Source organism: Trachemys scripta, chromosome 17 (assembly GCF_013100865.1).
Source record: "Trachemys scripta elegans isolate TJP31775 chromosome 17, CAS_Tse_1.0, whole genome shotgun sequence".
NCBI classification, from domain to species: domain Eukaryota; kingdom Metazoa; phylum Chordata; order Testudines; family Emydidae; genus Trachemys; species Trachemys scripta.
In genome coordinates this window covers 12,688,533-12,712,867 of record NC_048314.1, presented here as the reverse complement: position 1 = coordinate 12,712,867, position 24,335 = coordinate 12,688,533, and the positions used below count along the sequence as shown (strand labels likewise).

Here is a 24,335-nt window from a genome sequence, read left to right as displayed (position 1 = left end):
GTAGCTAGAGCAGACTAAAATCCTTAGGGAACTTTCATATCTTGCTACATTGGCTTAGTGTCAGTGTGGCTTATAAACTGGCTGCTAGCGCTGTTAAGCCCTGTGTAGGGTGACTAGGGATACCATTCCCAGGAAGGTGCTAAGCCGTGCCCACAGCGAGACATTGAAGAGTGGCAGAATCCTCCAAGTAAAACCCCTTTGTTTTCAGCTCTTTCATTGTCTGCAATGCCAAAATAAATCTTCTATCATGCCAGTATAATTCCATTGACTTGAGAGTTGCACTAGTGTAAAGGAGAGAAGATTTGGGCCCTTTATTCAACCTTGGCTTTTTATCTAGCTTCTTACATTGCCCCCATCACCAGAGTATCTGAGCCCTTTGAGAGGGCTTGTCTTATGCCACTTGTATGCATTACTTTTGTTCATTACACCATTAATCCCTGTAGATTGCCTTACTGGATTCACTGTTCAACTATTGCACTAGCACTCTCACCAGACTAATAGATCTAGCTTTGTATTGATAAAATGGCCTTTATAACCTGCCTTTCCTCCTCTGCCATTTCTCTAGATCCTGATAATCCAGCTTCCCTCACTTAGCTATTTCTTAATCTTTTTAAAACAACAAGGAGTCTGGTGGCACCTTAAAGACTAACAGATTTATTTGGGCATAAGCTTTTGTGAGTAAAAACCTCACTTCTTCAGATGCATAGCTATGCACGAAAGCTTATGCCCAAATAAATCTGTTAGTCTTTAAGGTGCCACCAGACTCCATGTTGTTTTTGTAGATACAGACTAACACGGCTACCCTCTGATACTTAATCTTTTTAGATGATACATTAGAGACAGTCCTTGGAAGACAGAGACCCACTTGTCAAACACCAAGCATGCACATAAGGCAAAGGAACTGCCAGTGCAATGTGAATGGACTCTTTTTTTACTGTTATGACTTCTCTAGCTTCAGAGTGAGTTAATTGCTTTTAATCCTTATGCTTTGTATCCTTTTGTTTGGTGGGTATATAATATGATGATGGGCTGGTGGCCACATAGCTGTATGTGTAGCTAATTGTGTGCGCTGGTATTTGTCCTTTATTGATGACATTAAATGTCTCTTTGCTGAACACTAACATTTTGTGATTGAATAATGGTGGACTTGGATCAGACATAATCAGCCCTTCAGTGCCTGTGCTTCTTTCGACACATTGTCAAAGTTTATCTGGAACTGTTTGCCATCAGTTCCATTATGCAATAATAGCAAAAATTCCACAACTGCCTGCCTCTGATTATGATTTCCCTTCAAACCTAGCATAGGGTTGGAGGGAGGGATAGGGAATATCTGGCAAAAAGTCACCTATGTTGATGGGAACTTATGCAAAGCAGCACTGAATCACAGTTTAAAGCTGCAATGTCTAACTTTCTTCTAGGAAGCAGGATGCTAGCTGCTGCGGTGGGAAATCCAAACTGGTCTATGCATACAGTGAGCTCTAGTTGTAATATGGGTAGCTATTACCAGTTGAATGGAAGCTCATTCTATTGTACCAGGCCATGCATCTTCCCAACTTAACTGAAGGCAGTCCTGGCAAAACCAGCAGGTGCAGTAGGTACCTGGACTAAAACTTAGCTCTAATGTACAAATTTTGTCCTGCTCACACCCAATCAAAAATTAACAGTTTTGAAACTTTACACAGCTGTGTGGGGTAAATGGAGTCTAGTGGAAAAGACTAGTGCTAGCTGCTTTCTTTCCAGCAGAGAGAGTAACCTGAAGGGAAAGCGATTTTGATGGATCAATATTTTGTGTTTTCTATTATGGCTAAATGGAGGATTTAGTGCCTGAGCTGGTGAATCTTTTGTGAGGATTTTTTAGGATTTGTTTGTTTTTCAGAGAAAGGGTCTATCAATTGGTCTCTTTGCAGCAATGGACTTCATCCTGCAATGAGTGTCAGATAGGCAGAACCCTGCCCATGCAAATAGGACTTTCTATGCAGGTGATGTGCTCTATCCCCAGGGTGCTAGTTGCAGGATTGTGGGGGGCTAAGTTTAGATTTAAGCTCCACCTGTGTTAGAGCTTTGAACCTGAAGATATTACTACTCCACTAACCCATCTTAATTTCCTGTGAAGAAGCAAAAAACCATGAAAGTCCCATTTCATTGCTTCAGTTTTAAATATTTATTTAAAGTTCCAAAAAAAAAAAAAAAAAAAAGTTTAAGGTGAACAAATGGAAATTCCAACCTCACGAAACATAACAAACCATCAACAAGAGGGTGAGAAATGGGACAGAGAATGTGTGTGTGTGTGGGGGGGGGGGGGCAAGGAAAGAAGCAAGCAAGAGATGAGATTATGGTAACTTCAACACAAAGGCCCTTAAGAGCTGAAGACTGATCTGGGATGAGAGGCACTCAATGGCTGAGCCCTGGGCTGGCAGCTTGAGGTATTTTGAGGAGAAAGCACCAGAATCGAAAGGGGAGTTGAGGTATTTGAAAAATCTTGTTAACTTTTAGCTCATTGGAAAAACAAACTGAAGACAATTGCAAAAAAGAATACACAAAATGACTCTTTTTTTCTCCAAACAAAATAATCCATAGTCCATACAAGACATGAAAAACTCCAAAACAGGCACTGAAGCATTTGATACAGTACAGCTCAGATTACATTAATATTATTCCTTATGTAGAATAAAATGATTACCATAATTATCCTCTTAAAAAAAAAAAAAACTCCAAATTTACACATACAGACTAGATTTCTACAAAACAAAAACCCCTCCAAGCTTGGTTGGATTCTGAAGCAACAAGGTACCGTAATTTCAGCTTTGACAGACAGGTCCTGACAAAGGACTGTTTTTTTTGTTTTTTGTTTTAAATAAGAGATCAGCTGTTGGATCCCACTGTAGGGAATCACTGCATACAGAAGAGCTGGCAAGGAAACTATACATATGGTCAACACAGAAAAACTATTTATATAACAAAAACAACCCAAACTAGCTCTCTTCAAGGCTCCCCTACAATTGAATTCTTACAGCTGCTGAGTTGTACCCCCCAAAAATAAAACAGTGAAATGCCATTAAAAAACCCAAGGGCACACTTATTTTTAGACATAGTTTGTGTTGTCTATTTACTGACACCCAAGGCAATTATCTTTACAAAGCTAGATTTAAAAAAAAATAATTTGCCTTTAAGTTAGTGTGTTTTAAAATATTTCAATTTTTTCTTCTGATTTAGCTGAAGATCACAAACTGCCCTCCCCCCACTTTCTCTCTTTCTAGAGAGACGTCCCTATGGCTGTTGGCTTTTTTGGGTCTGTGGCAAAACATTGTAGCACCTTCAGAACCTTAAATAGTTTAAAATCATATATAAAACAACACACTTTTTTTTTTTTTTTTTTAAGAGCACCAGAGATTTCACAGTGAGAGGTAGAAACAAACCAGACGAGCCCATCCTCTCTCTCTATTTTAGCACCAATCTCTTCCCCCCCACCACTTCTGTTTTCCACTTTGGGACTCTTTCCCCACCCTATCATCACACATGAGAAGGGACATTTATTAGACTCGCTCACAGGAGGAGGAAATTAATTTTTTTTTTGCTTAAATAAAATATATATCTATATATTTGTTTCTCTTCTAATATTGCACATCAAATGCTTCCTGTACACAGAGCAGCCAGATTCAACTTGCAAATCCACTTATGAGAACTTCATCTCTCTCTCTTACTCAGCGGTGAGCTGTCCAGAAGATGATGAGCTCTTAAAGGGAGGCTCTAATTTTATGGAAAGAACATTTGGTAACTCAGGAACTGGGTAGGACAAAGATATGCACTGTAGGTTTCTTCTTGAGATCTCTCTCTCTTTGGTTGTGGAAAAAGCTTTGTATGTGGAATTGCTTGTGACATCTGGCCTTCAAGTTCCTGATCCCCCTTCACTGTTCATGTCTTGGCTGATGTCAGCATCCCCCCAAATTTCTTTCAAGACTATGCTGGAGAATCTGCTGAGTTCAGGAGATCGAGGTTCTTTAAGACTTTGAGCTCTATGGCCAGAGCAACAGTTGACCCAAATGACGAGGCCCAGCCATCTGTGCTGAAGAGGGACGGGGATCCTACTTAAACATGTAGGCCCACCCAAAAGGGGTCAAAACCTTGGAGCACTGTAGAGGTCACAGTTCAAAGGAAGCACACGGGTCCAACCTCGAGGTGATACTGTTTCCCTGGCTCGGATGGTGGAAGGTTGTAGATGTTGATAATTGGCAGCTGGTTAGGGTCCTGTGTCCGAAACGTAAGGACAGTCTTGTGCCAGTGTCCATCCTGAATCTAAACCAAGAGGGAGAGAAAATGGGAAGTGGTGAATTAGCTGAGTTGGTAGATCCCTCAGGGGAAGAATAATTTCCATCAAGATATGGCTGAAAAGCCCTATCTACTGAGACAGGTAAGTTGCCATAACTATGAACTGGTGATAAAATGAGGCACCAGGGGTTGGGGAAGTGGAGGCAATGTGATCTAGTGTGTAGAAGCTGTGAGTGCTCAGCATCACTGAAAATGAAACCTCTAAGCTGGGCACCTACAATTAGAGGTCACCCTTCGAAGTGTGGATTTGAATGACTGCCACTGACTTAGTGTGACCCTGGGCAAGGGTTGGGAATAGGAGACAGATCTCTTGACTCTATACACTAGATCACACTGCCTCCAAGCAGAAAACTCCTCTAAATAAAAAGGGTAGTCAAATGTGTTCTCTATTTTAAGCGTTTCTATAGTACTTATTACTGCAGGATGTAAGTGCTGCCCACGTTAACTAGATCTGTATGCAAATTGCTCATAGTGGAGTTCATAGAGACGAATGCTCTTCCAGCACTATTCTCTTGTCTTTGGTCATGGTGGGGAAGTACTGACAAATAAGTGGATCTTGCAGCATGGTCTAAGGGTCTTTAGACTTTGGCTAAATTTAATGTCTTCTGGTTTCTTATGTCCCCGTGAAGCCCCCTTGACTGGGCATGCTGCATCTCCAGTTCTCCCACTTTCTCTGACGTCAGTTTGGTGTGTGTGTGTTTTTTTTTTTTTTTTTTTTTTAGCTGCTTTGTTGGCCACGTTGTAGGGGCTCTGTACCTTGCAATCATCTGTTGCCACCTCGGGCTTGAATGGCCCTTCTGCCTCAAATATCTGTCCATTCCAGGCCTTAAAACGCACAGCTTTTTCTGAAGGCTTCTCAGTTGACCCTTCCCTCCACACTGACATGTTCAAGCAGTGGATGGTGATGTGCTGAACCACCTCCGAGCTCAGTAGGTGAAGGAAGTTCATCTGGACTCTACCAATGTTGAATTCCAGCTGTTAAGGTGACAGAGATAATGTGAAAACTAAGACATCCCATCCCAAAGCCAGTGAGTAAGGTACACCCAGTAGGCTTAGAGTGGTGCAGTTAGTGCAAGCAGCAGCAAAGATATTTAGTGTATTAATGTACATTACAGCTGTCCCCATGGGCATAAGATGACTTTCCCCCACCCCCCTTGGGGGAGGCTAGCCATTGGGTGCACCCCCTGTGCCTGACAGGAGTCCCGAGCACTCCCCCTGTCTCCTGTGGCCAGACCCCTGAGCTCTGGCCCCAGCACCAAGCTGCTGGCGGGCCTGACCCCCCCAGGGGCTTTAGGGGACATGGGGAGTGAGGGCAGGGCTTTAGGGAGGAGCATGGGCAGGGCCACGGCCTGGGTTTGGGGAGGCTTAGCCTCCCCTGGTCTATGATACCTGTTGCCCATGGCTATCCCCAACTTTTTCACTTTGCTAAATGGGCAAGTTAGACAGCTGTTGGGGGGAGAATCCGTTCAAAATCACAGGGAAGTCCTTGTAATATGCTACACACAAGATTTTTGTTACAGTGTAGGTCTGAAGGCTGGCACTTGACTCCAGATGTAAACGTCACAGGGTTCTGGAATTAAAGTTTTAACTGGGAGCCCTTTTTGTATTCAATCTATATGCCCAATGTGATCCTGGCCAGATGCTGAACTAGCCTGGAGAGTTTTCTTGTGTTTGATTTTGCTTCCCTTTGCAGGGGACACAGATTGCTGACTTTGTAATATACTGAGGAACCTGTTAATCTAGTAAGAAAAGTAGTGTGAGCCCCTGGTTCAAAACTTGCTTCTGCAAAGAAGCAGGGTGAGATGAGGCCTATCTGTCATAACTGCACAGTTCTATTAGACTAGTCTGGCACAGCTTTAAACAACAAAGGGTTTGAAATATGTTTTCTAACCAGAGTGTAGCCAGGGCAGTTTCAAACCAGCCTAGGCCCTCAGTAAGGAAGCCTAGAAGGCAAGAAGCAGGATGTGCTTTGTTTAAAGGGACCAAGCAGAATTCCAGTCCTCCTGCTATTGAATCTTCTGCTCAGTTGCAACACTGTGGGAGTTCAGGGCTCCGTAAACAATCCTGAAGATAAGTCCTCCAGTGAGTCATGCAGCAGGGGCAGTGACAGGACAAACTTTCACCACACTACCCAGCCAATACACCTGTGAACTAGTAGCACCCCATCAAAGGATTGGAGAGAAATTCAGTCCCAAGGGCTTCTCTGTTGAGGGGCCAATTAATGTCAGGTGTGGGGGTGTTTTTTTTTGTTTTTTTTTTTTTTTTCAGGTGGGAAGTGGGCTCTTGATTTTATGTCAGGTTTCCTTGAAGCCAACTGAATTCTGAACAGCTTAACAACTCCTTGCAGACTCCTGACTTTGCATGGACTCCACCATTGGTGCTGATGCAGCAAGCATCATTGTTCTGTTTCTGACTGGTTTGAGGTTTCACAGTATGTAGGTGGCTTCTTTTGGCTGAATTGTCTCTTGTATCATAGAATATCAGGGTTGGAAGGGACCTCAGGAGGTATCTAGTCCAACCCCCTGCTCAAAGCAGGACCAATTCCCACTAATTCATCCCAGCCAGAGCTTTGTCAAGCCTGGCCTTTAAAACCTCCAAGGAAGGGGATTCCACCACCTCCCTAGGTAACCCATTCCAGTGCTTCACCACCCTCCTCGTGAAAACATTTTTCCTAATAGCCAACCTAAACCTCCCCCACTGTAACTTGAGACCATTACTCCTTGTTCTGTCATCTGCTACCACTGAGAACAGTCTAGATCCATCCTCTTTGACACTCCCTTTCAGGTAGTTAAAAGCAGCTATCAAATCCCCCCTCATTCTTTTCTTCTGCAGACTAAACAATCCCACTTCCCTCAGCCTCTCCTCATAAGTCATGTGCTCCAGCCCCCTAATCATTTTTGTTGTCCTCCGCTGGACTCTCTCCAATTTTTCCACCTCCTCCTTATAGTGTGGGGCCCAAAACTAGACACAGTACTCCAGAGGAGGCCTCACCAATGTCAAAGGGGAACGATCACGATCTGCTGGCAGCTTATACAGCCCAAAATGCCGTTAGCCTTCTTGGCAACAAGGGCACACTATTGATTCATATCCAGCTTCTTGTCCACTGTAACCCTTAGGTCCCTCTGTATCCTATACCTACCCTCCAGCATATCTACCACTCCTCCCAGTTTAGTGTCATCTGCAAACTTGCTAAGGGTGCAGTCCATGCCATCCTCCAGATCATTAATGAAGATATTGAACAGGACCGACCCTTGGGGCACTCTGCTTGTACCAGCTGCCAACTAGACATGGAGCCATTGATCGCTACCCGTTGAGCCCGACGATCTAGCCAGCTTTCTATCCACCTTATAGTCATACAATACTGTTTCTGGTCCCGAGTTGGATAAGTGTGCATTTGCAAGCACCTCGTTGTATGGGGGAATTTAAAATTCTGTGGTGAAATCCTGCTCCCATTGAAGTCAGTTAAGACAGGATTTCACTCTAAAGTGCTTGTGCACATGATTTGAAGTGTTTTTCACAACCATTTATGGAAAGCAAATACAGAGACATGAACGAAGGGACTTAATTTAAAAGTTCAACAAAATATTTTTGGAAGCTTGTTTGGAATATTCATCTACTTCTACTAATGATACTGATAAATTACCCATGTATTGGTAGAACCTTAGCATTCATTCCCTGATCACTATGGACGAGCTGGAGAGGAGGTGGGGCAGTCTAATAAGGGTTGTCATGGTTTCAGCCATAATACAGACAAAGAACAGTGTTAGAATGTAATTGGGGAAGAATAATAAGCAAACTTTTTTTTTTTTTGCAAAACTGGTAAAACAGCAATATAGGAACTAATGCATACCCAATAATGTGAGGAAATTGATACAGCAGTTGTAAATTCTACCCCCTTAGGCACAAATCAACATACATTGTTATGCACTGCCCTAAATCCCATTTTAATAACATAGCATTTGCTTTTTAGTGGGAGGGGAAGGCCGCTGAGAGACAGTGGTAGAACTGTGTGTACCTTAGAGGCAGTGATGGGGCTGAGACATGTCTGTCCACCTTTGGTGAAGTTACAGGTGACTTGAATGGTGTCTGAAGAACAGCCAAGATTTGGGTCAATCCAGTAAGTACCTGAAGAAAGGGAGCAAGCTGCGATGAGGAAGAATGGGTGAGTGAACCTGTCAGCATTTCCCATGCACGAGATCCAGAAAGGTGTCCGCAGAAGTGATTTTTAATTTCTCTGCATACTGTAAATATGCTAGTCCCCTGCTTTAACTGGCCCTATACATGTATCCCTCTTGCGGCTGGGAGAACTCCCAGGACATGGTTGTGCTGCTTACCATCACCCATCTTCTGTTCACAGTTCATGAGGTCTCGACAGATGCGTGCAGGGTTCTCCTTGGTTCCCAGGGGTCTTTTGATGCTCTGGATGAGGTTGCTGAGGTAGTGTAGAGTCTTAAAGATCTCTCCTTCCTGGTCTAGCATCAGAAGGTCTGAATGTTGATAGCTCTGCTGTGGAAGAGAGAAGATGGCAGTTAGGCACTGACTGTTGAGCTTGACAGAACTGCTGCAGTTTGAGAATCCCCCACAAACAAATGCTGCCTTGGCTAGATACAGCATCAGAACCCATAACCATGGTAACTGATCCCTTTGTATTCTTGAGAAAAACACCACAGGCAAAAGGCATAGTCAGTAATGGAAGTGACCAATGCCACTCTGTCCAAACAGTCCTAGCTACCTGTTTTGAATTGGGAACTTTCCCACATGCACACTATAAAGAAGGAAGCATGACTGACACTAGATGGTCCCAGCTATTCATCACTGTTCCCCAAAAGAGAGAAGCAAAACATTAAGAGGGCAGAAGCCCCCCTCCAGATTCTATTCAGAGAGCACAAGCATTCTCTGATGGCAGCCCAATCCAGTCCTGCCAATAACGTGCATTGGCTAAAGTTTTGCAATACTACTTTACGATGGGGATGATGCCTCCCCACCTTTTTCCAATAGCAGAACAGGAGCATTCTAGGTCTTGGAACTGATGGGGGGCCTTAAACATATTCGTCTGTTCTCAGTGTGAACAGTGGGGTTCTTTAGAAAAGAAGCAATGCATTTGTAGTCTAGAGCACACCTCTTCTTGAATAGAAACATTTTGAACGCAGCTCAGATTGAGAGCCCTTTAAATGATCAAGAGAGACTGGACATCTCATTGAAAAGAGGTGTGAGAAAAGAAAGGTTAAGGGTTGCACAAGATTAACAAAGCAAAGCCTAATCCTGCTGTCCTTCTACAGGCAAAATTCCTACTGAAGTCAACTGAGTAAGAACCATGCATTCAGGCTTTGTGTTATATACTGGTAGAGGGATAGGATCATGGAAGGCAATTGGGAAGATGGAATTGCTTTACATAAAAAGAGCAGGCAAGATGGCATGAAAGGCTGTTTCCCCTCTTTAGGATTACACAGTGCAGCACTCTGCATCTGTATCAAAGCTTGGTAGGTTGAAAAGCATGCTGGTACCTCTGTAGACTTGAGTGCAGTGTTCGAGTCCATCATTGTCTGGAATGCTGCACCAAAGCCATCCTGCTGCTGGTGGAGGAAAATATGATAATGGCATTTTAGGAGATCATTAGACCAATCTATAACAGGAGATGAGTGTCCTTAGCACAAGCAGTACATGTTTCTCTATATCTAGGTGCCAGATACAAGCAATATCCTGCTAGAATGGTATCTTCTGCTCAGTCCATGTAGGGGGGGGGATGTTCTAGGGGATATCAGCTTGGCAAAGCAGGGCACTTGAGAGTTTCTGAGCTCTGCATATGTTCACATGTGCATATCACAACTTCACTCACTATCAACAATAACAAATCTATTGTATAGAATAAAACCCAGCAACTTACAAATGAAGCTGGAATTCTTGTTGGCCCCTAGAAACCAAAAGAAAAAACGTAACTGACTGATTTTTATGATCAATGCACAATATTGTCAAAGAATTTGATTCCCCTTTTGAGATTATCCCTCTTTCCTGTGGGGTCCTCACTACAGAGGGGAGAGTAGCAGCAACATTATTTCCTATATTGCACTTTAGAGCTACAGATCTCCAAGTGCTTTACAGCCATTAGTTCATTCAGACATGTAAACTCCCTGTGAAGTAATTTATTTTTACAGGAGAAGTCAAAGTGTAATTTCCAAATGAGTGAACAGTCTCTTTGGCTAGGGCCTAGTCACTTTCAATAATACGGTTCATCATCCTCTGAACCCTTTCCCGATGTACATACCGGAGGCCCAGGGAGTCCTCGTGGGCCTGGGGGACCCTAAAGAGAAAAGCATCAGTGAGTAAAATGCCAGCAGTGAAATTATTCATCCCTGTATCCCAGAAAAAGATGAGCCCCCTCCAATATCTATTCTCTCCTAAAAATCTTCCAGCTCTTCAACATATTAGTGTCCTCCATCGGAACCCTTTGTGGGGACAGGCGCTGGCCATATCTACCCACAGTGCAGCTTTTTACTATGCTATATTGTCTCCTAATGGAGCTCTCATGCTTTTTTCATCCTTAGTCTCAGCCATCCTTAGTGGCACGTGGCTGCACCTCTCTGGTCCCAGGCCATCCCCCATTTTTTAAATTTTTTAAAAAACTTTCCCTACTGTCCATAGTTCCTCTCACTCCCTCCTAACTTTGCAGCACCTGAGTTTGCAGCACATCAGTTTATTCAAGCAAGGATAATGACAGCCAGAAAACAGTTGTCTGAAATACTCACCCTTGGACCTTGCAAACCCTGCAGAAGAAAATCAGGAGGAGTTTGTCAAAAGATTGCATGCCTCTAATGTAGTGTCCTTTCATCCCAAGGGTTCCCAGTATGGTTTAGAAGCTATATCAAAATGCAGCCCCATTCGAGGGCAGCAGGAAACCTGGGCCCATCATAGTGCACAGCAATAGTGGGAAGGGAAATTATGGTAAAGGATATTGAGGCAGAATCCCCAGTTATTTGAAAAGGGCCTTGGGATCTTTAATGTCTATGCAGAGCGGAAAGGGACATCTTTCTATAAAAGTCTCCTCTGAAAAATGCACACACAGTAAAACTGCATGAAACTCACTGTATCTATCTTGGAAGATGAAAGGCTGAGTTAGTTTTGCTCCCTCTTATTCCACCTGTCTGGTATCCTCTGTCTACCCAATCTGAGAACAGCCTCCTATGCAGCTGCGGTACCTGAAGGATTCTGGAAGAGCACTTACCGTTTCACCACGGCTGCCTTTGTCTCCTTTGGGACCCTATTTAAAGAACCACATAGAACGTGATTAGAATCAGGCAGGCTTCTAATAAGAGTAATCATCATGTTGAGGGTTTGACATGTTTTGGTGAAAAACTCTCTGCATGTGGCCCAACTGTATCTCTAAACAAAACATGGCTGGTTGTCTTACTTGTTTCCCTTCTTTGGGGAAAAAAGTAGCTAGTGTTATTGAAAGTTTCACAGATTACAAGTGAACAGAAAGGAATGTTTATAAACTTCTAGGCTGAAGTATGGCTAAACATGTGCATGGCAAGGGAGCAGCCTCTTTGTAACCGATACAGCACCTCTGGTGCATATATGCTGTTTGGTGTCAGAGTTGCAAGGTGTGTACTTGTTCTGAACCCCACCTGCTGATTAGGGTTTTACATATTTCCTTCCCTGGGACATCTAATTCAGCTCATCCCTCCTCACTTTTAAAACTAATGGACTAATCCTTGTATTTTCCCATAGATTTTTTTCATCTTTATCAACATCAGTTCCTGTGTGCAGTTGGTTCTCTGCTTCCCCCCTCTTATTTTATTATGCCATTTTATTTGACTTTGAAAGATTTTATTCTTTATTTTTAGAAAGTTTTGACTGAGTGCCCCCTTTTGGATTTTAGGAGTTGGGGTAAGAATAGGAGCCCTGGGCCAGGTCTTCAGAAATGCTCAGAAACTAATATTTCCCATTGTGATACTTGGCCAAATTTTCAGAGGAGCTCAGCACATTTGGTGCTAAACTCTTGAAAATCTCACTTCTTGCTGAGGTACCTAAATGTGAGAGGAGTTCTTTTCCAAAGCCAGCTCCACAGCTTATAAATAAAATATATCATCCTTAACAGTCTAATCCTTCCCACCCCAAACCCCTACTTAAATATGGCTGTTGCTAATTTATAAACTAAGAATTCCCACTACCCCTGTGACTGCAGCTGCACTTTTGTTGGCTTATTCTATAAAAATAAACTTTTTTTGCCCCGTTAATTCAGATGAGGTTTAGTTCTGCACTTATACAGAGCTAGTAAGTGAAATTCAGAGACTTCTGAGGAAGCAGCAAGTACTGGTCTAAATACTCACAATCATTATGGGCAGAGAAAAGAGACACTTACTGAGCTTCCTGTGGGACCCAGAATTCCAAGCGGCCCAATAATACCTTCCTTTCCCTAAAACAGAAAGCAAGAAAAAGATATTTATGAACTGGGGTTTAGGGAATGGAAGTCATTTCTTACCAAACTAGACCTGTTGAATATCACAGGGCTCCATACCCAGTACAAAGATATAGTGATTCCCCATTCTTGCCCCCTTTAAGGATGCAGGAGTTGCCTTTTCATTCCTAACAGCTGAATCAGAGACATTTTAAAGGACAACTTCTGCTGTGTTGAGAGCCCCAGAGTTTAAGGAGCATCTCTGGGATCTCATACATTTTCAAAAAGTGTCTTCCTGGTTTCCTTTTCCTCAGAAATCAATCCCAGCAGTGGGAACTAACTTATTGTATCCATGGAATAGGCATTCACAGCCCAGAACTCCTGTCCTCCTTCCACCATAAAGCTCTTGAAGTGCAGGTTGCTACTGCCATTACTTCAGTGCACTGTTAATGAATTCACTACATGGAGTATGTAAAATAAGACCTGACTGGATAATGAGACCATATCTTTGGGAAGTGTTTTATTAGACAGTTGAGAGTCCTCATGGTGGGGAATCTCTACTGGAGACTAGCAGCATTGTAAAAAATTGCCTTCCGGGTAACATAGCATGCCGGACACAGCTAATTTAAAACCTCTATTTACATTGAAATTCATCCTAGTGACTTAAGGGGACAACAATAATTAGTTGCTTAACTGCAGTTTTCTAGTAAAGGGGGAGTAGAATTGTGTTTGGGATAGTTAGAATGTGGTGTTGAGACCAAAGGTTGTCAAATAAGGGTGGCGTAGTATCTTGTACATGTGTTACTGTATGACCCAGCTGAACTGCAGCTTCTGATTAGTGTGTATGTCAAATGTGCTGTGTTAAAGTCCGCTTTAGTCCTCCTTTTTGAGCAGCTCAGGGTTTGGCCCACAGCCTGTCCTGAGAAAAAACAGCAGATGCGTGGGGGGGAGGGGGGACAAGAAAGTTCTAAAATTAGAATAAAAGTTCAAAGAACTCACCATAAGACCCGGTGGTCCCCGTGGGCCCTGAATTCCTTTGAACCCAAGGTTTCCTGGTGGTCCCTGTAGATAAAAGTCAGATATAAATCTTGAAAGACCCTCAACAGATGCACACAAGGTTTGTTTCTTTGCTTACTACTCTGGAATAAAGACAAAAAGTATGTAAGTCCTGATTTTTTTTTTTTAAACTGTGGGCCTACTCCCATGTTCTGAAAATTCCCCTCCCCCCCCCCCCCACATTCTCTAGAAAGCAGGATGGTCCTTTTTCTTTGGTAACTTAGATCTAAGGTCACAGGAGATGTTCAGATAAAACGGGTGTAAAACCTACATAAGGGCACACAACACCGGTGTCACCCAGCAGGGTCTTTTGATAGGATAACTATAGATGATGAAGATGGGAGTCTCTTCTGACAGAGCAAAGGCAATAGAGACATTCATGAGTCAAAAAAACAGAAGGGATTAATGTTCCATCCCACCATCCATCCTGGTGGGAATATGAGCTCCACCAAGATGACTGTAACTTCAGTGTTTTAGGGATGATTTTAGAAGTTGAGTGTGGCTCAAACAGCTAAACAGAAGTAAACTAAAGTAATTAGGAATCATTATTTGGGTACAGTAGTTTCTGGAGAGGCACCTGTAAAGAAATTTGCTGCCGTCTGCACTGGATCTCCAAGAAGCACATGTCTGTTCCCAGTAATCCATCTACCACAGTAAAGTGAGAAACAGAATGTCTGCTCTATACAGACACTGTAGAGCCCATGAGATACAAAGAAGTGTCTTACCTTTGGCCCAAACATGCCTGCAATCCCTGGAAATCCTGACTCGCCAAAGTCCCCCTGGAAATAACAGCCAAGCAAAGACAAATGAAAGAGCAACCAAGAGCAATACATTTGATCTTAAATGGCTTATCACCAAAAGGTTCCTGACACTTAGGTTGAAAAATACTTATGGATGTTTCTATTTCCCTCTCTCTAAGCCTGGAATTATGAAGACTTGGAAAGGAAATCAGCTGTTCTGGGAAAGAGAATTTGAGATCTTCCCATGTGGTTGAATTAAGATATTAGCATAGTCTCTCCTCCCCACTGCCAAGTTGGTAGAAGGTGTAATAAGGTACAGCTTGGGAGTTTGGGCCATGGTCAGGGGAGAGGAATGTTTGCTCCATGAGCTTCCTTAAAGGTCTCTACGGCCCATACATTTGCACAGCTTCAGACACTGATAACTGTCAAATGAAAACGCTGGTTTGCTTTTTAATACAAACTAAGCCAAGCTGACTCCTCATGAAGGCCCATTTCAAGCTGCAGTCGTTTTGTCTGTAGAAAAGTATGTGCTTAGAACTTTAAAAACCAGGAAACAAATATTTTTTCAACTCTTGCCCATTTCAAAAATGCCTCCAAGGATTATCGCTCACATTTTCAAGGAAAAAAAAAAATCACCTTTGAACAGTTAGGGTGTGTGATCCAAACTTGGATTAACACATAATGGACACTGTCATAATACATGTAACCAGTAATAAAAATGGAAGAAACACAAATCTGCATGTGAACACCCTCATTTCTATATTTTGAGATGCAAGCTCTTTGGTAGCTATAGACTAACTGAATATCAACATGCAAAGTGACTCAGGATGTTTAGGAAAAGATTAGGACAAAAATATAAGCATGATGACTCTAGAATCCTAGTAATAAAGGAGATGGAAACATGTCTTGTTCAGCCCCGTTGTAAATGATTTAGGTGATGAGGACTCCACCACTTCTCTCACAAGGTGATTCCAGAGTCTAATAGACCTTGCTGGTAGGAAGCTTTTCCTGCCATGGTAGTGAGAAAAAAGCCTGTTTGAAATCTGTAGAGTACAAGAAGCTTTCCAAGGATAAAAAAAAACCTTAACTATTCGTTTATGGATCCTGGAAAGGAAACCTACTGCTGCTGCTCCCACAGTAGGAGAATCTCTCTCCATGGAGTGGCAGGCAGCACAAATAAATGCAAAGCAAGAAGGGATCTAGAGGAAAAGGAGATGTGTACTAAGTTACAGGAACATCTTATCCAAGAGGCCTGGATAAATATTTATGTAACAACCTCCAGGAATGAATATTGGGTACATGAATCTGCCACTCATATACACAAAAAGGACATAATGAGACTCAAATTGACATTGCTTCTTGAGCCAGGAGCCTATGACCTCCTTGGCCACTTAGACTCTTCTTCTAGGATGGTGGCGCATGCAGCATACTAGTCTCTCACACTCTCTTAAAGAGTGGCACTGCCCTTGGAGTGAAGGAAGACAACTCACCCATTCCAGAGGAGAATGGGGTCCAACACTGGCATAGACAGATATAAACCTAATCTGAACACATTGCTAGGTGCTTAACTGCACTGATGATCTCATTGGTTGTGATGCTTGGTCTATCTTGGAAGGGGAACAAACAAGCCAGCATGCATACATATTTCAAACAGTTGAAGATCCCATTGGCTGCAAAGACAAACCGACGTTGAGCAGACACAGTGTACAATAAGAGATTTAATGTGGTCTCTTTTTAGGGGATCTCTATATTAGGGAGAGTAAGGGATGCAAAAGTAGGTAGTAAGTGCTGACTGTGCTCTTTACTGTACCAGGCACAGCAGGGTTATTATTTCTGCCCCAAGGCGTTTACCGTCTAAACTATTAAAACCCCCAATATAGCATCAGCCTTCTGCCTGATGCAAAGAGCTAGGCCAGGCAATCTTACAAGTGCAATACGTAAAAACCACAAGCAGCAGCAGCCTGGTTTAGTAATGGGGGGTGCGCACATTTCATTTCCTTTGTTGAGGCTGGTAAGTTGTATGGCTCTCAGGGACACCAATCACTTGATTCTCATGGGGCATGTCAGCACAGCAGCTGGGAGCCATAAATACCAGTGTTATACATGCACTAGCTGCGGTCATACTAGTGCCTAAAAATAGCAGTGTAGCTGCAGTGGGATGGGCAGTGACTTCAGTTGCTCAAGTACAATCCCGCTCAGCCCCATAGGTACATACCTGGGTGGCCAGCCTGAACTGCTACCTTCGGCGCTGCTACTCTTAGGCACTAGCTCAAACAGAGCTAGTGTATGTTTGTCTGTCTGCATTGGGAATTACAGCTCTCAGCTGCTTTGTAGACAATACCCTCTGACAATGCTCTTGGCTCTGGACTTACCACTACACTACCATTGTTACCACACCAGGAGATATCCTTATTGCTAAGTACTGCTCCTAAATCTTTTGCTCTACCAAATGCAGGCTGCAAGGGTTCCTTTTATACCTTTCTTATCCTGGGTCAGCTTACTCATCGCTAATTCCTAGAGGTAGGGATGCTGTGTGTAGTAGGACAGACACTAAGGACTGTAATACAAAGTAATGGCTGCAGGGTGTGTAACATTCAAATTGTGATTGACAAGGATTCATTTGAGTGGGTGCAAATGAAAGTGTGATTGAGTGGAATGAGCTTGGTAGTGCTAGTGGGCCCCTGTCCAACATTAAAGAGCGCCAATACTGAAGCAGCAGGTCTGTATTGACATGTAATTGCACCTGTTCAGGGCAGCTGCTCAGTACATGATGCCATTCCACTCTCACGTTTGTGAACTCCAAACTCGCACAAAGTTCACTATTTAGAAGAGGAACATGCAGTGACGTGCACAGAGTTCCACACCCGCCGGGCCTTGGGAAGCGTGCATGGAGATTGTGTATCTGTGCTACAGAAATGCATGCAGTAGAGCATCCCAGGACTCCACCTCCTATGCACTGCTGGGACTCTGAGCCACCTCTTGCAGGTAGGAGAACTACAGTAAGACATGATCATTTAAATTAACACAACTCACCGGCTGTCCTTTGGCTCCTGGATCTCCTGGGCTTCCTGGGAGCCCCATTCCTCCTTGTGTACCCCGTTTCCCTGTTGGGCCAGTCTGCCCAGGCAATCCTCTTTCACCCTACAAAGAACACAGAATTAAAATCATTCCAGTGGATCAGAGATTAAATATAAAAACATACCCTGACATTGGCCATTTCTATTGCATGACAAGGTGAAAAAATAAGGGCTACGGGGGTAGGGGATGTGACTTCATCTATGTATCACACAGGGCTGGGTTCTTACAAGGTGTATAGCATAAAGCCAGTAATGGACACCAACGTGTTCCTAGAGGTAGTTCACCAAGATCTGCAGTACAACGTGTGTCGCAATGTAGCATTTGAGGGGTAAGATTCATGCTCCCCCTCATTTACACCCTTGCATGCCTGCTTGCCCTGCCCCACTCAATTTCTCAGTCTCTTCTCTGAACAAGGCTGGCGACAGATGATTAGCATTTTAGATGGATTAAAGGAATTCCAAGGTTTCAGTTCAGTAACTTTAATCCAAAAGTTACAAAGCTAACATTTGCCCTGAAACCGACTTCCCAAGTCAAAGACAACAAAGGGGCGTCCAAGACCCAGCATCTCAACTCCTTCCCCCTCCCCCTGACCTTGCAACGCTCCAGTGATAAAGGCTCAAGTATCAATTAGTGGTGACAGCCTGTTATTTCTACCAAGGCAGCTGGGGGGCAGTAAGTGACAACTTAATGGTAATGCGTTAAATGAGTATAATTTGATTCAAATTCTTCTGGCCTCTCCAAACCCAGCTGGAATCTCTCTATTTACAGTCCCTTTTTACAAATGGCTAAATCATTACTGGGTCTGCTTTGTATCCTGTGATCCACGTGGGATGGGGCAAGAACCAGTGAGAAATCTAGGAGTCACTAAACAAGCCTTTCACTGCTTCCTCTGGCTCAGAACGGTGCCCCAAACCATACCAGTTCCAGCAGTTCAAGCCCTGTTGGTGCTAGCTGAAAACCTAGCAGTGAGAGTTTCTTCCCAGTAGTGCCTGCTTAAGACACTACCAGTACAGACTTCCAAGGATCCAAGTCCTTCCCAGAGGAGGTGCCTGGTCATGCTTGCTAGGAGTCTAGCAGTCTGAGCTTCCTAAAAGCAATGTGTGCCAGGACAGGCTGTGTGAGCTTCCTTGCCACCTTCCCAAGTTCACACTTGTTTTAACAAACAAACAAACAAATAAAAACCGACCCCGTACCACGGTGAGGTGGAAACTGACCTTAAATCCTGGTGGCCCCTGTGCTCCGGGGAGACCAGGTATGCCGGGGTTCCCTCGTTTTCCCGAAATCCCTGTTGTGCCTTCTTCCCCATCATCTCCCTGTTCTCCCTATAAAACAAGTCCAGGAGAGAATACAGAGAAAGTCTCCTTATCCTTCTGGGCATGCTCGCCCCTTTGAAAAGGCAGCCAGAGCAGCGTGACTACAGATACACTGGGTGGGCGTGGCTGGCATGGCGTGCATTTATGAATGGCTGTGTGAGCATGCGCATATGCACAGGATTTCACAGCACATGGATCTACGCCTACAAGAGCCTGTTTGTCTGGCCGAGAGAGTCACTTTACTTACACACTCGTCCACATGGAGACATCTGCCTGGGTTTGTATGTGTGAAGTCTGTGCAGTGGTGTACGTGGCCCACTCTGTGCATACAAGATAGCATGGCTATAGCAGTGGGTGTGTCAATTTCTACTGCTTTATCCTTTGCTCTTCCCTCCTCTGGGGTGGTGTTTGCTTAAGGTGTCCCAATAGAAGTGTTTCAAACTTACCTGCAGCCCAGCTGTGCCATCCTTCCCAGGAACTCCGTCCACTCCAGGAGAACCCTCCTGACCCTGCCTTCCCACTACTCCCCTAGGACCAGGTAACCCAACAGGACCCTACAAACACAAAAAAATTAGTGACTGAAGTGTTGGGATGCCAGGGACTCATAAAAGGAAAGGCTGAATTTTCACCTACCGGCGAGCCTCTGCTGCCAGCTTCACCCCATGCCCCTTGCTTTCCTTTTTGACCCTTAAAGCAAAAAAAAAAAAAAAAAAGAAATAATTCTAGTATGGTCCCACCTGGGAAGCCCATTTTGGCCCATGCAATGGAGAGCAGTTTAAAAAGGAGACATATGAGGTCAGTTGCTACAGGAGAAGGAGATGAATTATTATTTGGTTTTATTACAAGTGGTTCTCTAAGAGTTTCTGGGTTATCTGCTTTAGAGGACAGGAATGAATAGCCAGAAGGAAAGTCCCTACATTTTCCTAATACAGAACAGATGAGGACAAATAAAGCAGGAGGATGAATTTGAGAGAGAACTCCACAGCACTGGCATGCATTACAACGAGATGCTCAAAAATCATCCCATTCATCATTCCTTGGCAGCAGCATGGAAAACCAACCACCAAGCCTTCTTTGGGGGACTCAGATAGGGAAGGTCTTATGCTGGTCTCTGATAGCTTAAAGAGAGTTTCCCCCCGTCCTGGAGAGTTGGAGGTAAACACTTCCTATGGCTAAAATCTGTAATGCTGATTTGCCAATAAGGGGAGGGGAAGTGTCAAAGCAGCAAGTATGTGGTCCTGATTATTAGCTAGGAACAAGGATTAACTCCTGCAATATGAACGGAACACTTGGCCTCATCACCTTTGCTAGTATTCAGAAGCTTTGAAGCTCTGTCATGTGCGAACACATTTTTAAAAAATAAACCAAGTGTTCCGCGTATCACTTCTCCATCTGCAGACAAGTCTCTGAAAACTGGCCAACTGTGTGGAACAAGAGCTACTGTTACTCATTAGATCCATGGGCAGTTCCAGATCTACTATGGGTGATAGGGTGTGTCTTTCTTTGAATGCAGTGGCTGGTGAACTCTTTGTTAAAATCACCTATTGTAGATTAGTCTACTTGGCATTATGCCAATTCCCATATCTTGCAGGATGGAATGTGAATTAGCTGAGTATTGAGGTCATGCACTTAAATTTGGGCAAAAGAAGTCTCTGGTGGTTAACGGATTGGGAAGCTGTAGAAATAGACAGGAAAGTAGAAGCAGATATTGGTATAAATTCTGTTCAGATAGACCCACATGCAGTGGATTCTCTTCGTTGCGGGGGGAGAGTTAGAGGGAATGACCCTTCTGAGAAGCAGGAAAAATGGAGAATTGTGTGGATAATGGACTCTGGATTTGGAAGGTTTTAAGCCAGAAAAGTTTTATGGTTGAAACCCAGCTAGCGAGACACGCACTTGCCTGGTTCAGATTTCCCCCAGGGGCAGACATGCCGATTGTGGTCCAGAGAGGCAGAAACTGATGTGGCGTGGGAAAGAGGGACCACACCAGGGTCCCAAGGCATGTAACTAAGGACCTGCCGGGGATTCATTCACAATGCTAGTACTGTAATTCTCTTGATCTTCTCCAGCCCCAGGAAGCCAACAAACTAATGGGTTTGGACACACAAATCAATATTTACAGCCCTCCTACTGGGTTCTCCATGGTCATTTCCAGCCACAGATCAATGAACAAGCCACATACTCTTGGAAAAACCGTGAGAGTTCTGATTTCACTTCAGCTTTAAGCTTTGGATGCCATAAATCCACCCCCTGAAACCTACCTCTTCACCTTTGGATCCCTTTGGCCCTGGCTGGCCTGGTGGTCCAGGATCCCCCTAGAAAAAATGACAAAGAAAATCTGTTTGAAATACTTTTCTGGCAGCATCTTGCATGAAGTATAAAGAGCAGCATTTGCTGTGTCCCGTACAGCACTGACCATACGGAATCAATTACTGGGAGCAGCCTTTACTCTCACAGCCCTCCTGGGGAATGAGGAGTAAGAGACCATCTCCAGAGACTGTTTAACAGGGTGTCATTTTGGAGAAGCAGCATTGTCTCCCCCTTGCTTGGGATAACTGTTTGACTTTGAGATCCACAATAAAGAGCAGGTAAAGGATCAGGCCCCTCAATGAAGAGAGTTACAGCTCTAGTTTTTAAAGCAGATCCAGTAGTTTTTGCAGCAAATACCATGATGATGCTTATGGTATTTGCCTCCTTCTCTCTCCTGAGCCCCAATCCCTCTCTTGAATCTAGATTTCAGATGTCTCAAAGCCAGCTACGAAGGGGAGAGGAAGAGAGATAAGGAAATTGATCACCCTTTCAGAAATCTGTAACATTCCCTTCCCCGTCACACATATGCACCCTCCCCTCTTCCTATTCTGATTTTAGTGGATTTTGCTGATGGCAAAGCAGCAGGATGTGTATTCTCTAACCATGAGACACCCTGGACTTATTCCAAAGAAGATGTAGCAGGTTATTGCCTGTCTGCAGATCTCTCTCATTGTAGTTTCTAATTGTCGGCTGTTTCTGATCCTCCTGTTTCTATATCTCCTTCTCCAGAGCTGCCTGCTTCTGTTGATTATCTTGAGGCAATTCAGAGGCTAGAATCAAAGAGCTATGAAGGGCAAATGGATCACCTACCCCCTTCTAATCATGTCACAGATCACTGAGATTTGGACTTAAGAAAAACTCTTTCTGTAGCCTCACAAAGAATGGAAGTCATTTCAAATTTGACTGACACTGTCTAATATGTTTTAGTATGTTTCTGCACTCCAGGGTTTACAGCTCTGATTGGAGAGAGGAGAGAAACCAGATGATAAGCTGATTTTCAGGAGTGGTATTCATTGAATCTTTGAGCAGATTCAGCTCAGGAACTAGAGTAAGCCTAGATAGTACAAACAGTATGAATGTCTTTGGGGATCTGTTACATGTATGTACTTTGAATATCTGCACAGCATCTCAAATTTCTATTAAACAGCCTTATACTACTATGCGAGTCTGTGTAACAATAAGAGCAATATGGCGGGGATATCAAAACAGCATTGAGATGAAAGAAACTTGCCGATACTGCATCTATGTTCACCCCACTGACATTCTGGCCACTTCTCTCGAGCTGGAACGCTTTTGCATTATTTGTTTACAACTGAATAATATATTCACGTTTGAAATTGCACTTAGAAATGAGGAGACATGGGAGCACCCAATGCTGTGTGTAGGGCAGAGTGTTCTACACTGGGTAGAACGTGAAGTGATTGTTTTATTTCATAACCCCCCTTTGAAGAACACCCTAATGAATGCATCTACGAGCGGTGTAAACATAACGGAGCAGAACCTCGGCAGATGTAAATTGACAAAGCTCCATAGACTTCATTGAAGTGATGCTGCGTTAAATCAGCTAAGGATCTGGCCAGAGGGATCTGATGCATGGTTTGTTACTACGGTCCCCACTGTTGTTTATGGAACGATTAACGGCGAGACAGCCAAGCCAATGTTTAGAGCTTATTTTTCAAAACTTGAGAACATCAGGGCTGAGTGCAAAAACACCTGGGCACTTGCATGTCTAATTTACAGGCCACAATTACCATCATTGTATGCAAAAACTCTAGTACTTGAGCATGAAAATACCTGGTCAGTGGTTTGACCGATCATTTGCGTGTGCGCACAATCACAGTATCTGCATGTACAAAGTCGGTGCATTTACACACAGTCCCCAGAAGTTCGGGTTTTAAAAATCAGGCCTTAATTTTTTAATGGATTTTAGTCTTCATTAAACATGCCGGACTGAGAGCAGGTACAACATGGGCAGCAGCAGGACAAACGTATCTCACGTTGCCCCTCCAATGGCCCTCAGCTTACCTGGATGGGCCTCTGTAGGAGTGAGCGGGGACCCAATCAATCTATGGCCTCTGCTGAGACTGCCAACGAGGGGTGGGGGTCTACTGTGATTTATGCAATATGGACATTTGTCCAGTGGGAACTGGACAAAGACCCAATTAATTCTTATCTAGTCCAGATACGTGGAAAGCATTTCACACAGGTCACCAAACAGCAGTCCCATCTGAATCACTCTGGGTCACTACTGACAAGTTCTGGATTCAGACTTGTGACTTCCAGGTGAATGCCCCCATATTAATATAATCATATTACATTACAAATCTCCCAAGCTTTCCCATCCTCTTTTAATCATTAAAAATGTCTGGTAAAACAGGTCTAGTGTCACAAGATTTGAATATGGGAAGTTGCTGCTGTCTCCTCCCCCACTTGTTTTATAGGAAAAATAAAATATACCATGTGACATACTTTGATTACACCTTCAGGAACCATAAATTTTATAGCTATAGATATTCCTAAAAACCCCACTGAACCCTGGCATATGGAAATGCACATACAGGCGAGTCTCATTTTACGCTGGGGTTATGTTCCGCTGTCAGTGCGTAAAGCAAAAATCGCGTATAGTCAAAATTACATTTAGTGTAATGGCGGGCGGAATCACCCGCACTAAAGGTACAGTATTTAAATTATTTCTCTCTTTTTGGGATTTTTTTGGTTTTGCTGACCGCGCAAAGCTGAATTCGCGCATGTTAAATACGCGTAAGATGAGACTCACCTGTATTGTAGTTTGTAGCTCACTGTGCATTTCTTCTAACCCCCTTTCCCATGCTGCTCCCCCGTTCTATCTCCATTTGTCACATACACAGAGTAAGATGAGATTAAAATCAATCAATTAATAAAATAAAATAAAATAAAATAGAGTCTTACAGGTAGACCTTGCTGTCCAGCTTTTCCTCTGTCCCCATCAAGTCCTTCCTGACCCTTAAATAAATGAGAGTGCGCATGTTAGTTTATTTTATGGATTTTCTTTCACAGCATACAGTGTGCTACTGGGGGATAATGGGTGGTGGGAGAATACGCACACAGTTGTATTCTGCCAATGCCGGGAAGGCAAAG

The 24,335-nt window shown here is 43.5% G+C and overlaps 1 protein-coding gene across 9 annotated transcripts in view; it reads right to left on the bottom strand.

The window, feature by feature from the left end:
• Window positions 1-3,309: 3,309 nt before the first annotated feature.
• LOC117867266 (collagen alpha-1(XXVII) chain B-like) overlaps window positions 3,310-24,335 on the bottom strand; it is a 261,780-nt gene continuing 240,754 nt past the window's right edge. For 3 of the 9 annotated variants that reach the window (XM_034752150.1, XM_034752151.1, XM_034752149.1), the window contains 18 exons: window positions 24,147-24,200; window positions 21,170-21,223; window positions 19,542-19,595; window positions 19,355-19,462; window positions 18,810-18,917; window positions 17,551-17,658; window positions 14,503-14,556; window positions 13,721-13,783; window positions 12,686-12,739; window positions 11,546-11,581; window positions 11,070-11,087; window positions 10,589-10,624; window positions 10,211-10,237; window positions 9,831-9,899; window positions 8,661-8,832; window positions 8,342-8,469; window positions 5,083-5,301; window positions 4,147-4,293 (listed from right to left, as the gene is read on the bottom strand). In XM_034752150.1, coding sequence (XP_034608041.1) covers window positions 4,147-4,293; window positions 5,083-5,301; window positions 8,342-8,469; window positions 8,661-8,832; window positions 9,831-9,899; window positions 10,211-10,237; window positions 10,589-10,624; window positions 11,070-11,087; window positions 11,546-11,581; window positions 12,686-12,739; window positions 13,721-13,783; window positions 14,503-14,556; window positions 17,551-17,658; window positions 18,810-18,917; window positions 19,355-19,462; window positions 19,542-19,595; window positions 21,170-21,223; window positions 24,147-24,200 — 1,509 coding nt within the window. Of the gene's footprint in view, window positions 4,294-5,082; window positions 5,302-8,341; window positions 8,470-8,660; window positions 8,833-9,830; window positions 9,900-10,210; window positions 10,238-10,588; window positions 10,625-11,069; window positions 11,088-11,545; window positions 11,582-12,685; window positions 12,740-13,720; window positions 13,784-14,502; window positions 14,557-17,550; window positions 17,659-18,809; window positions 18,918-19,354; window positions 19,463-19,541; window positions 19,596-21,169; window positions 21,224-24,146; window positions 24,201-24,335 lie in introns of all 9 variants that reach the window. The other 6 variants (XM_034752154.1, XM_034752155.1, XM_034752156.1 and 3 more) reach the window with 6 other exon arrangements.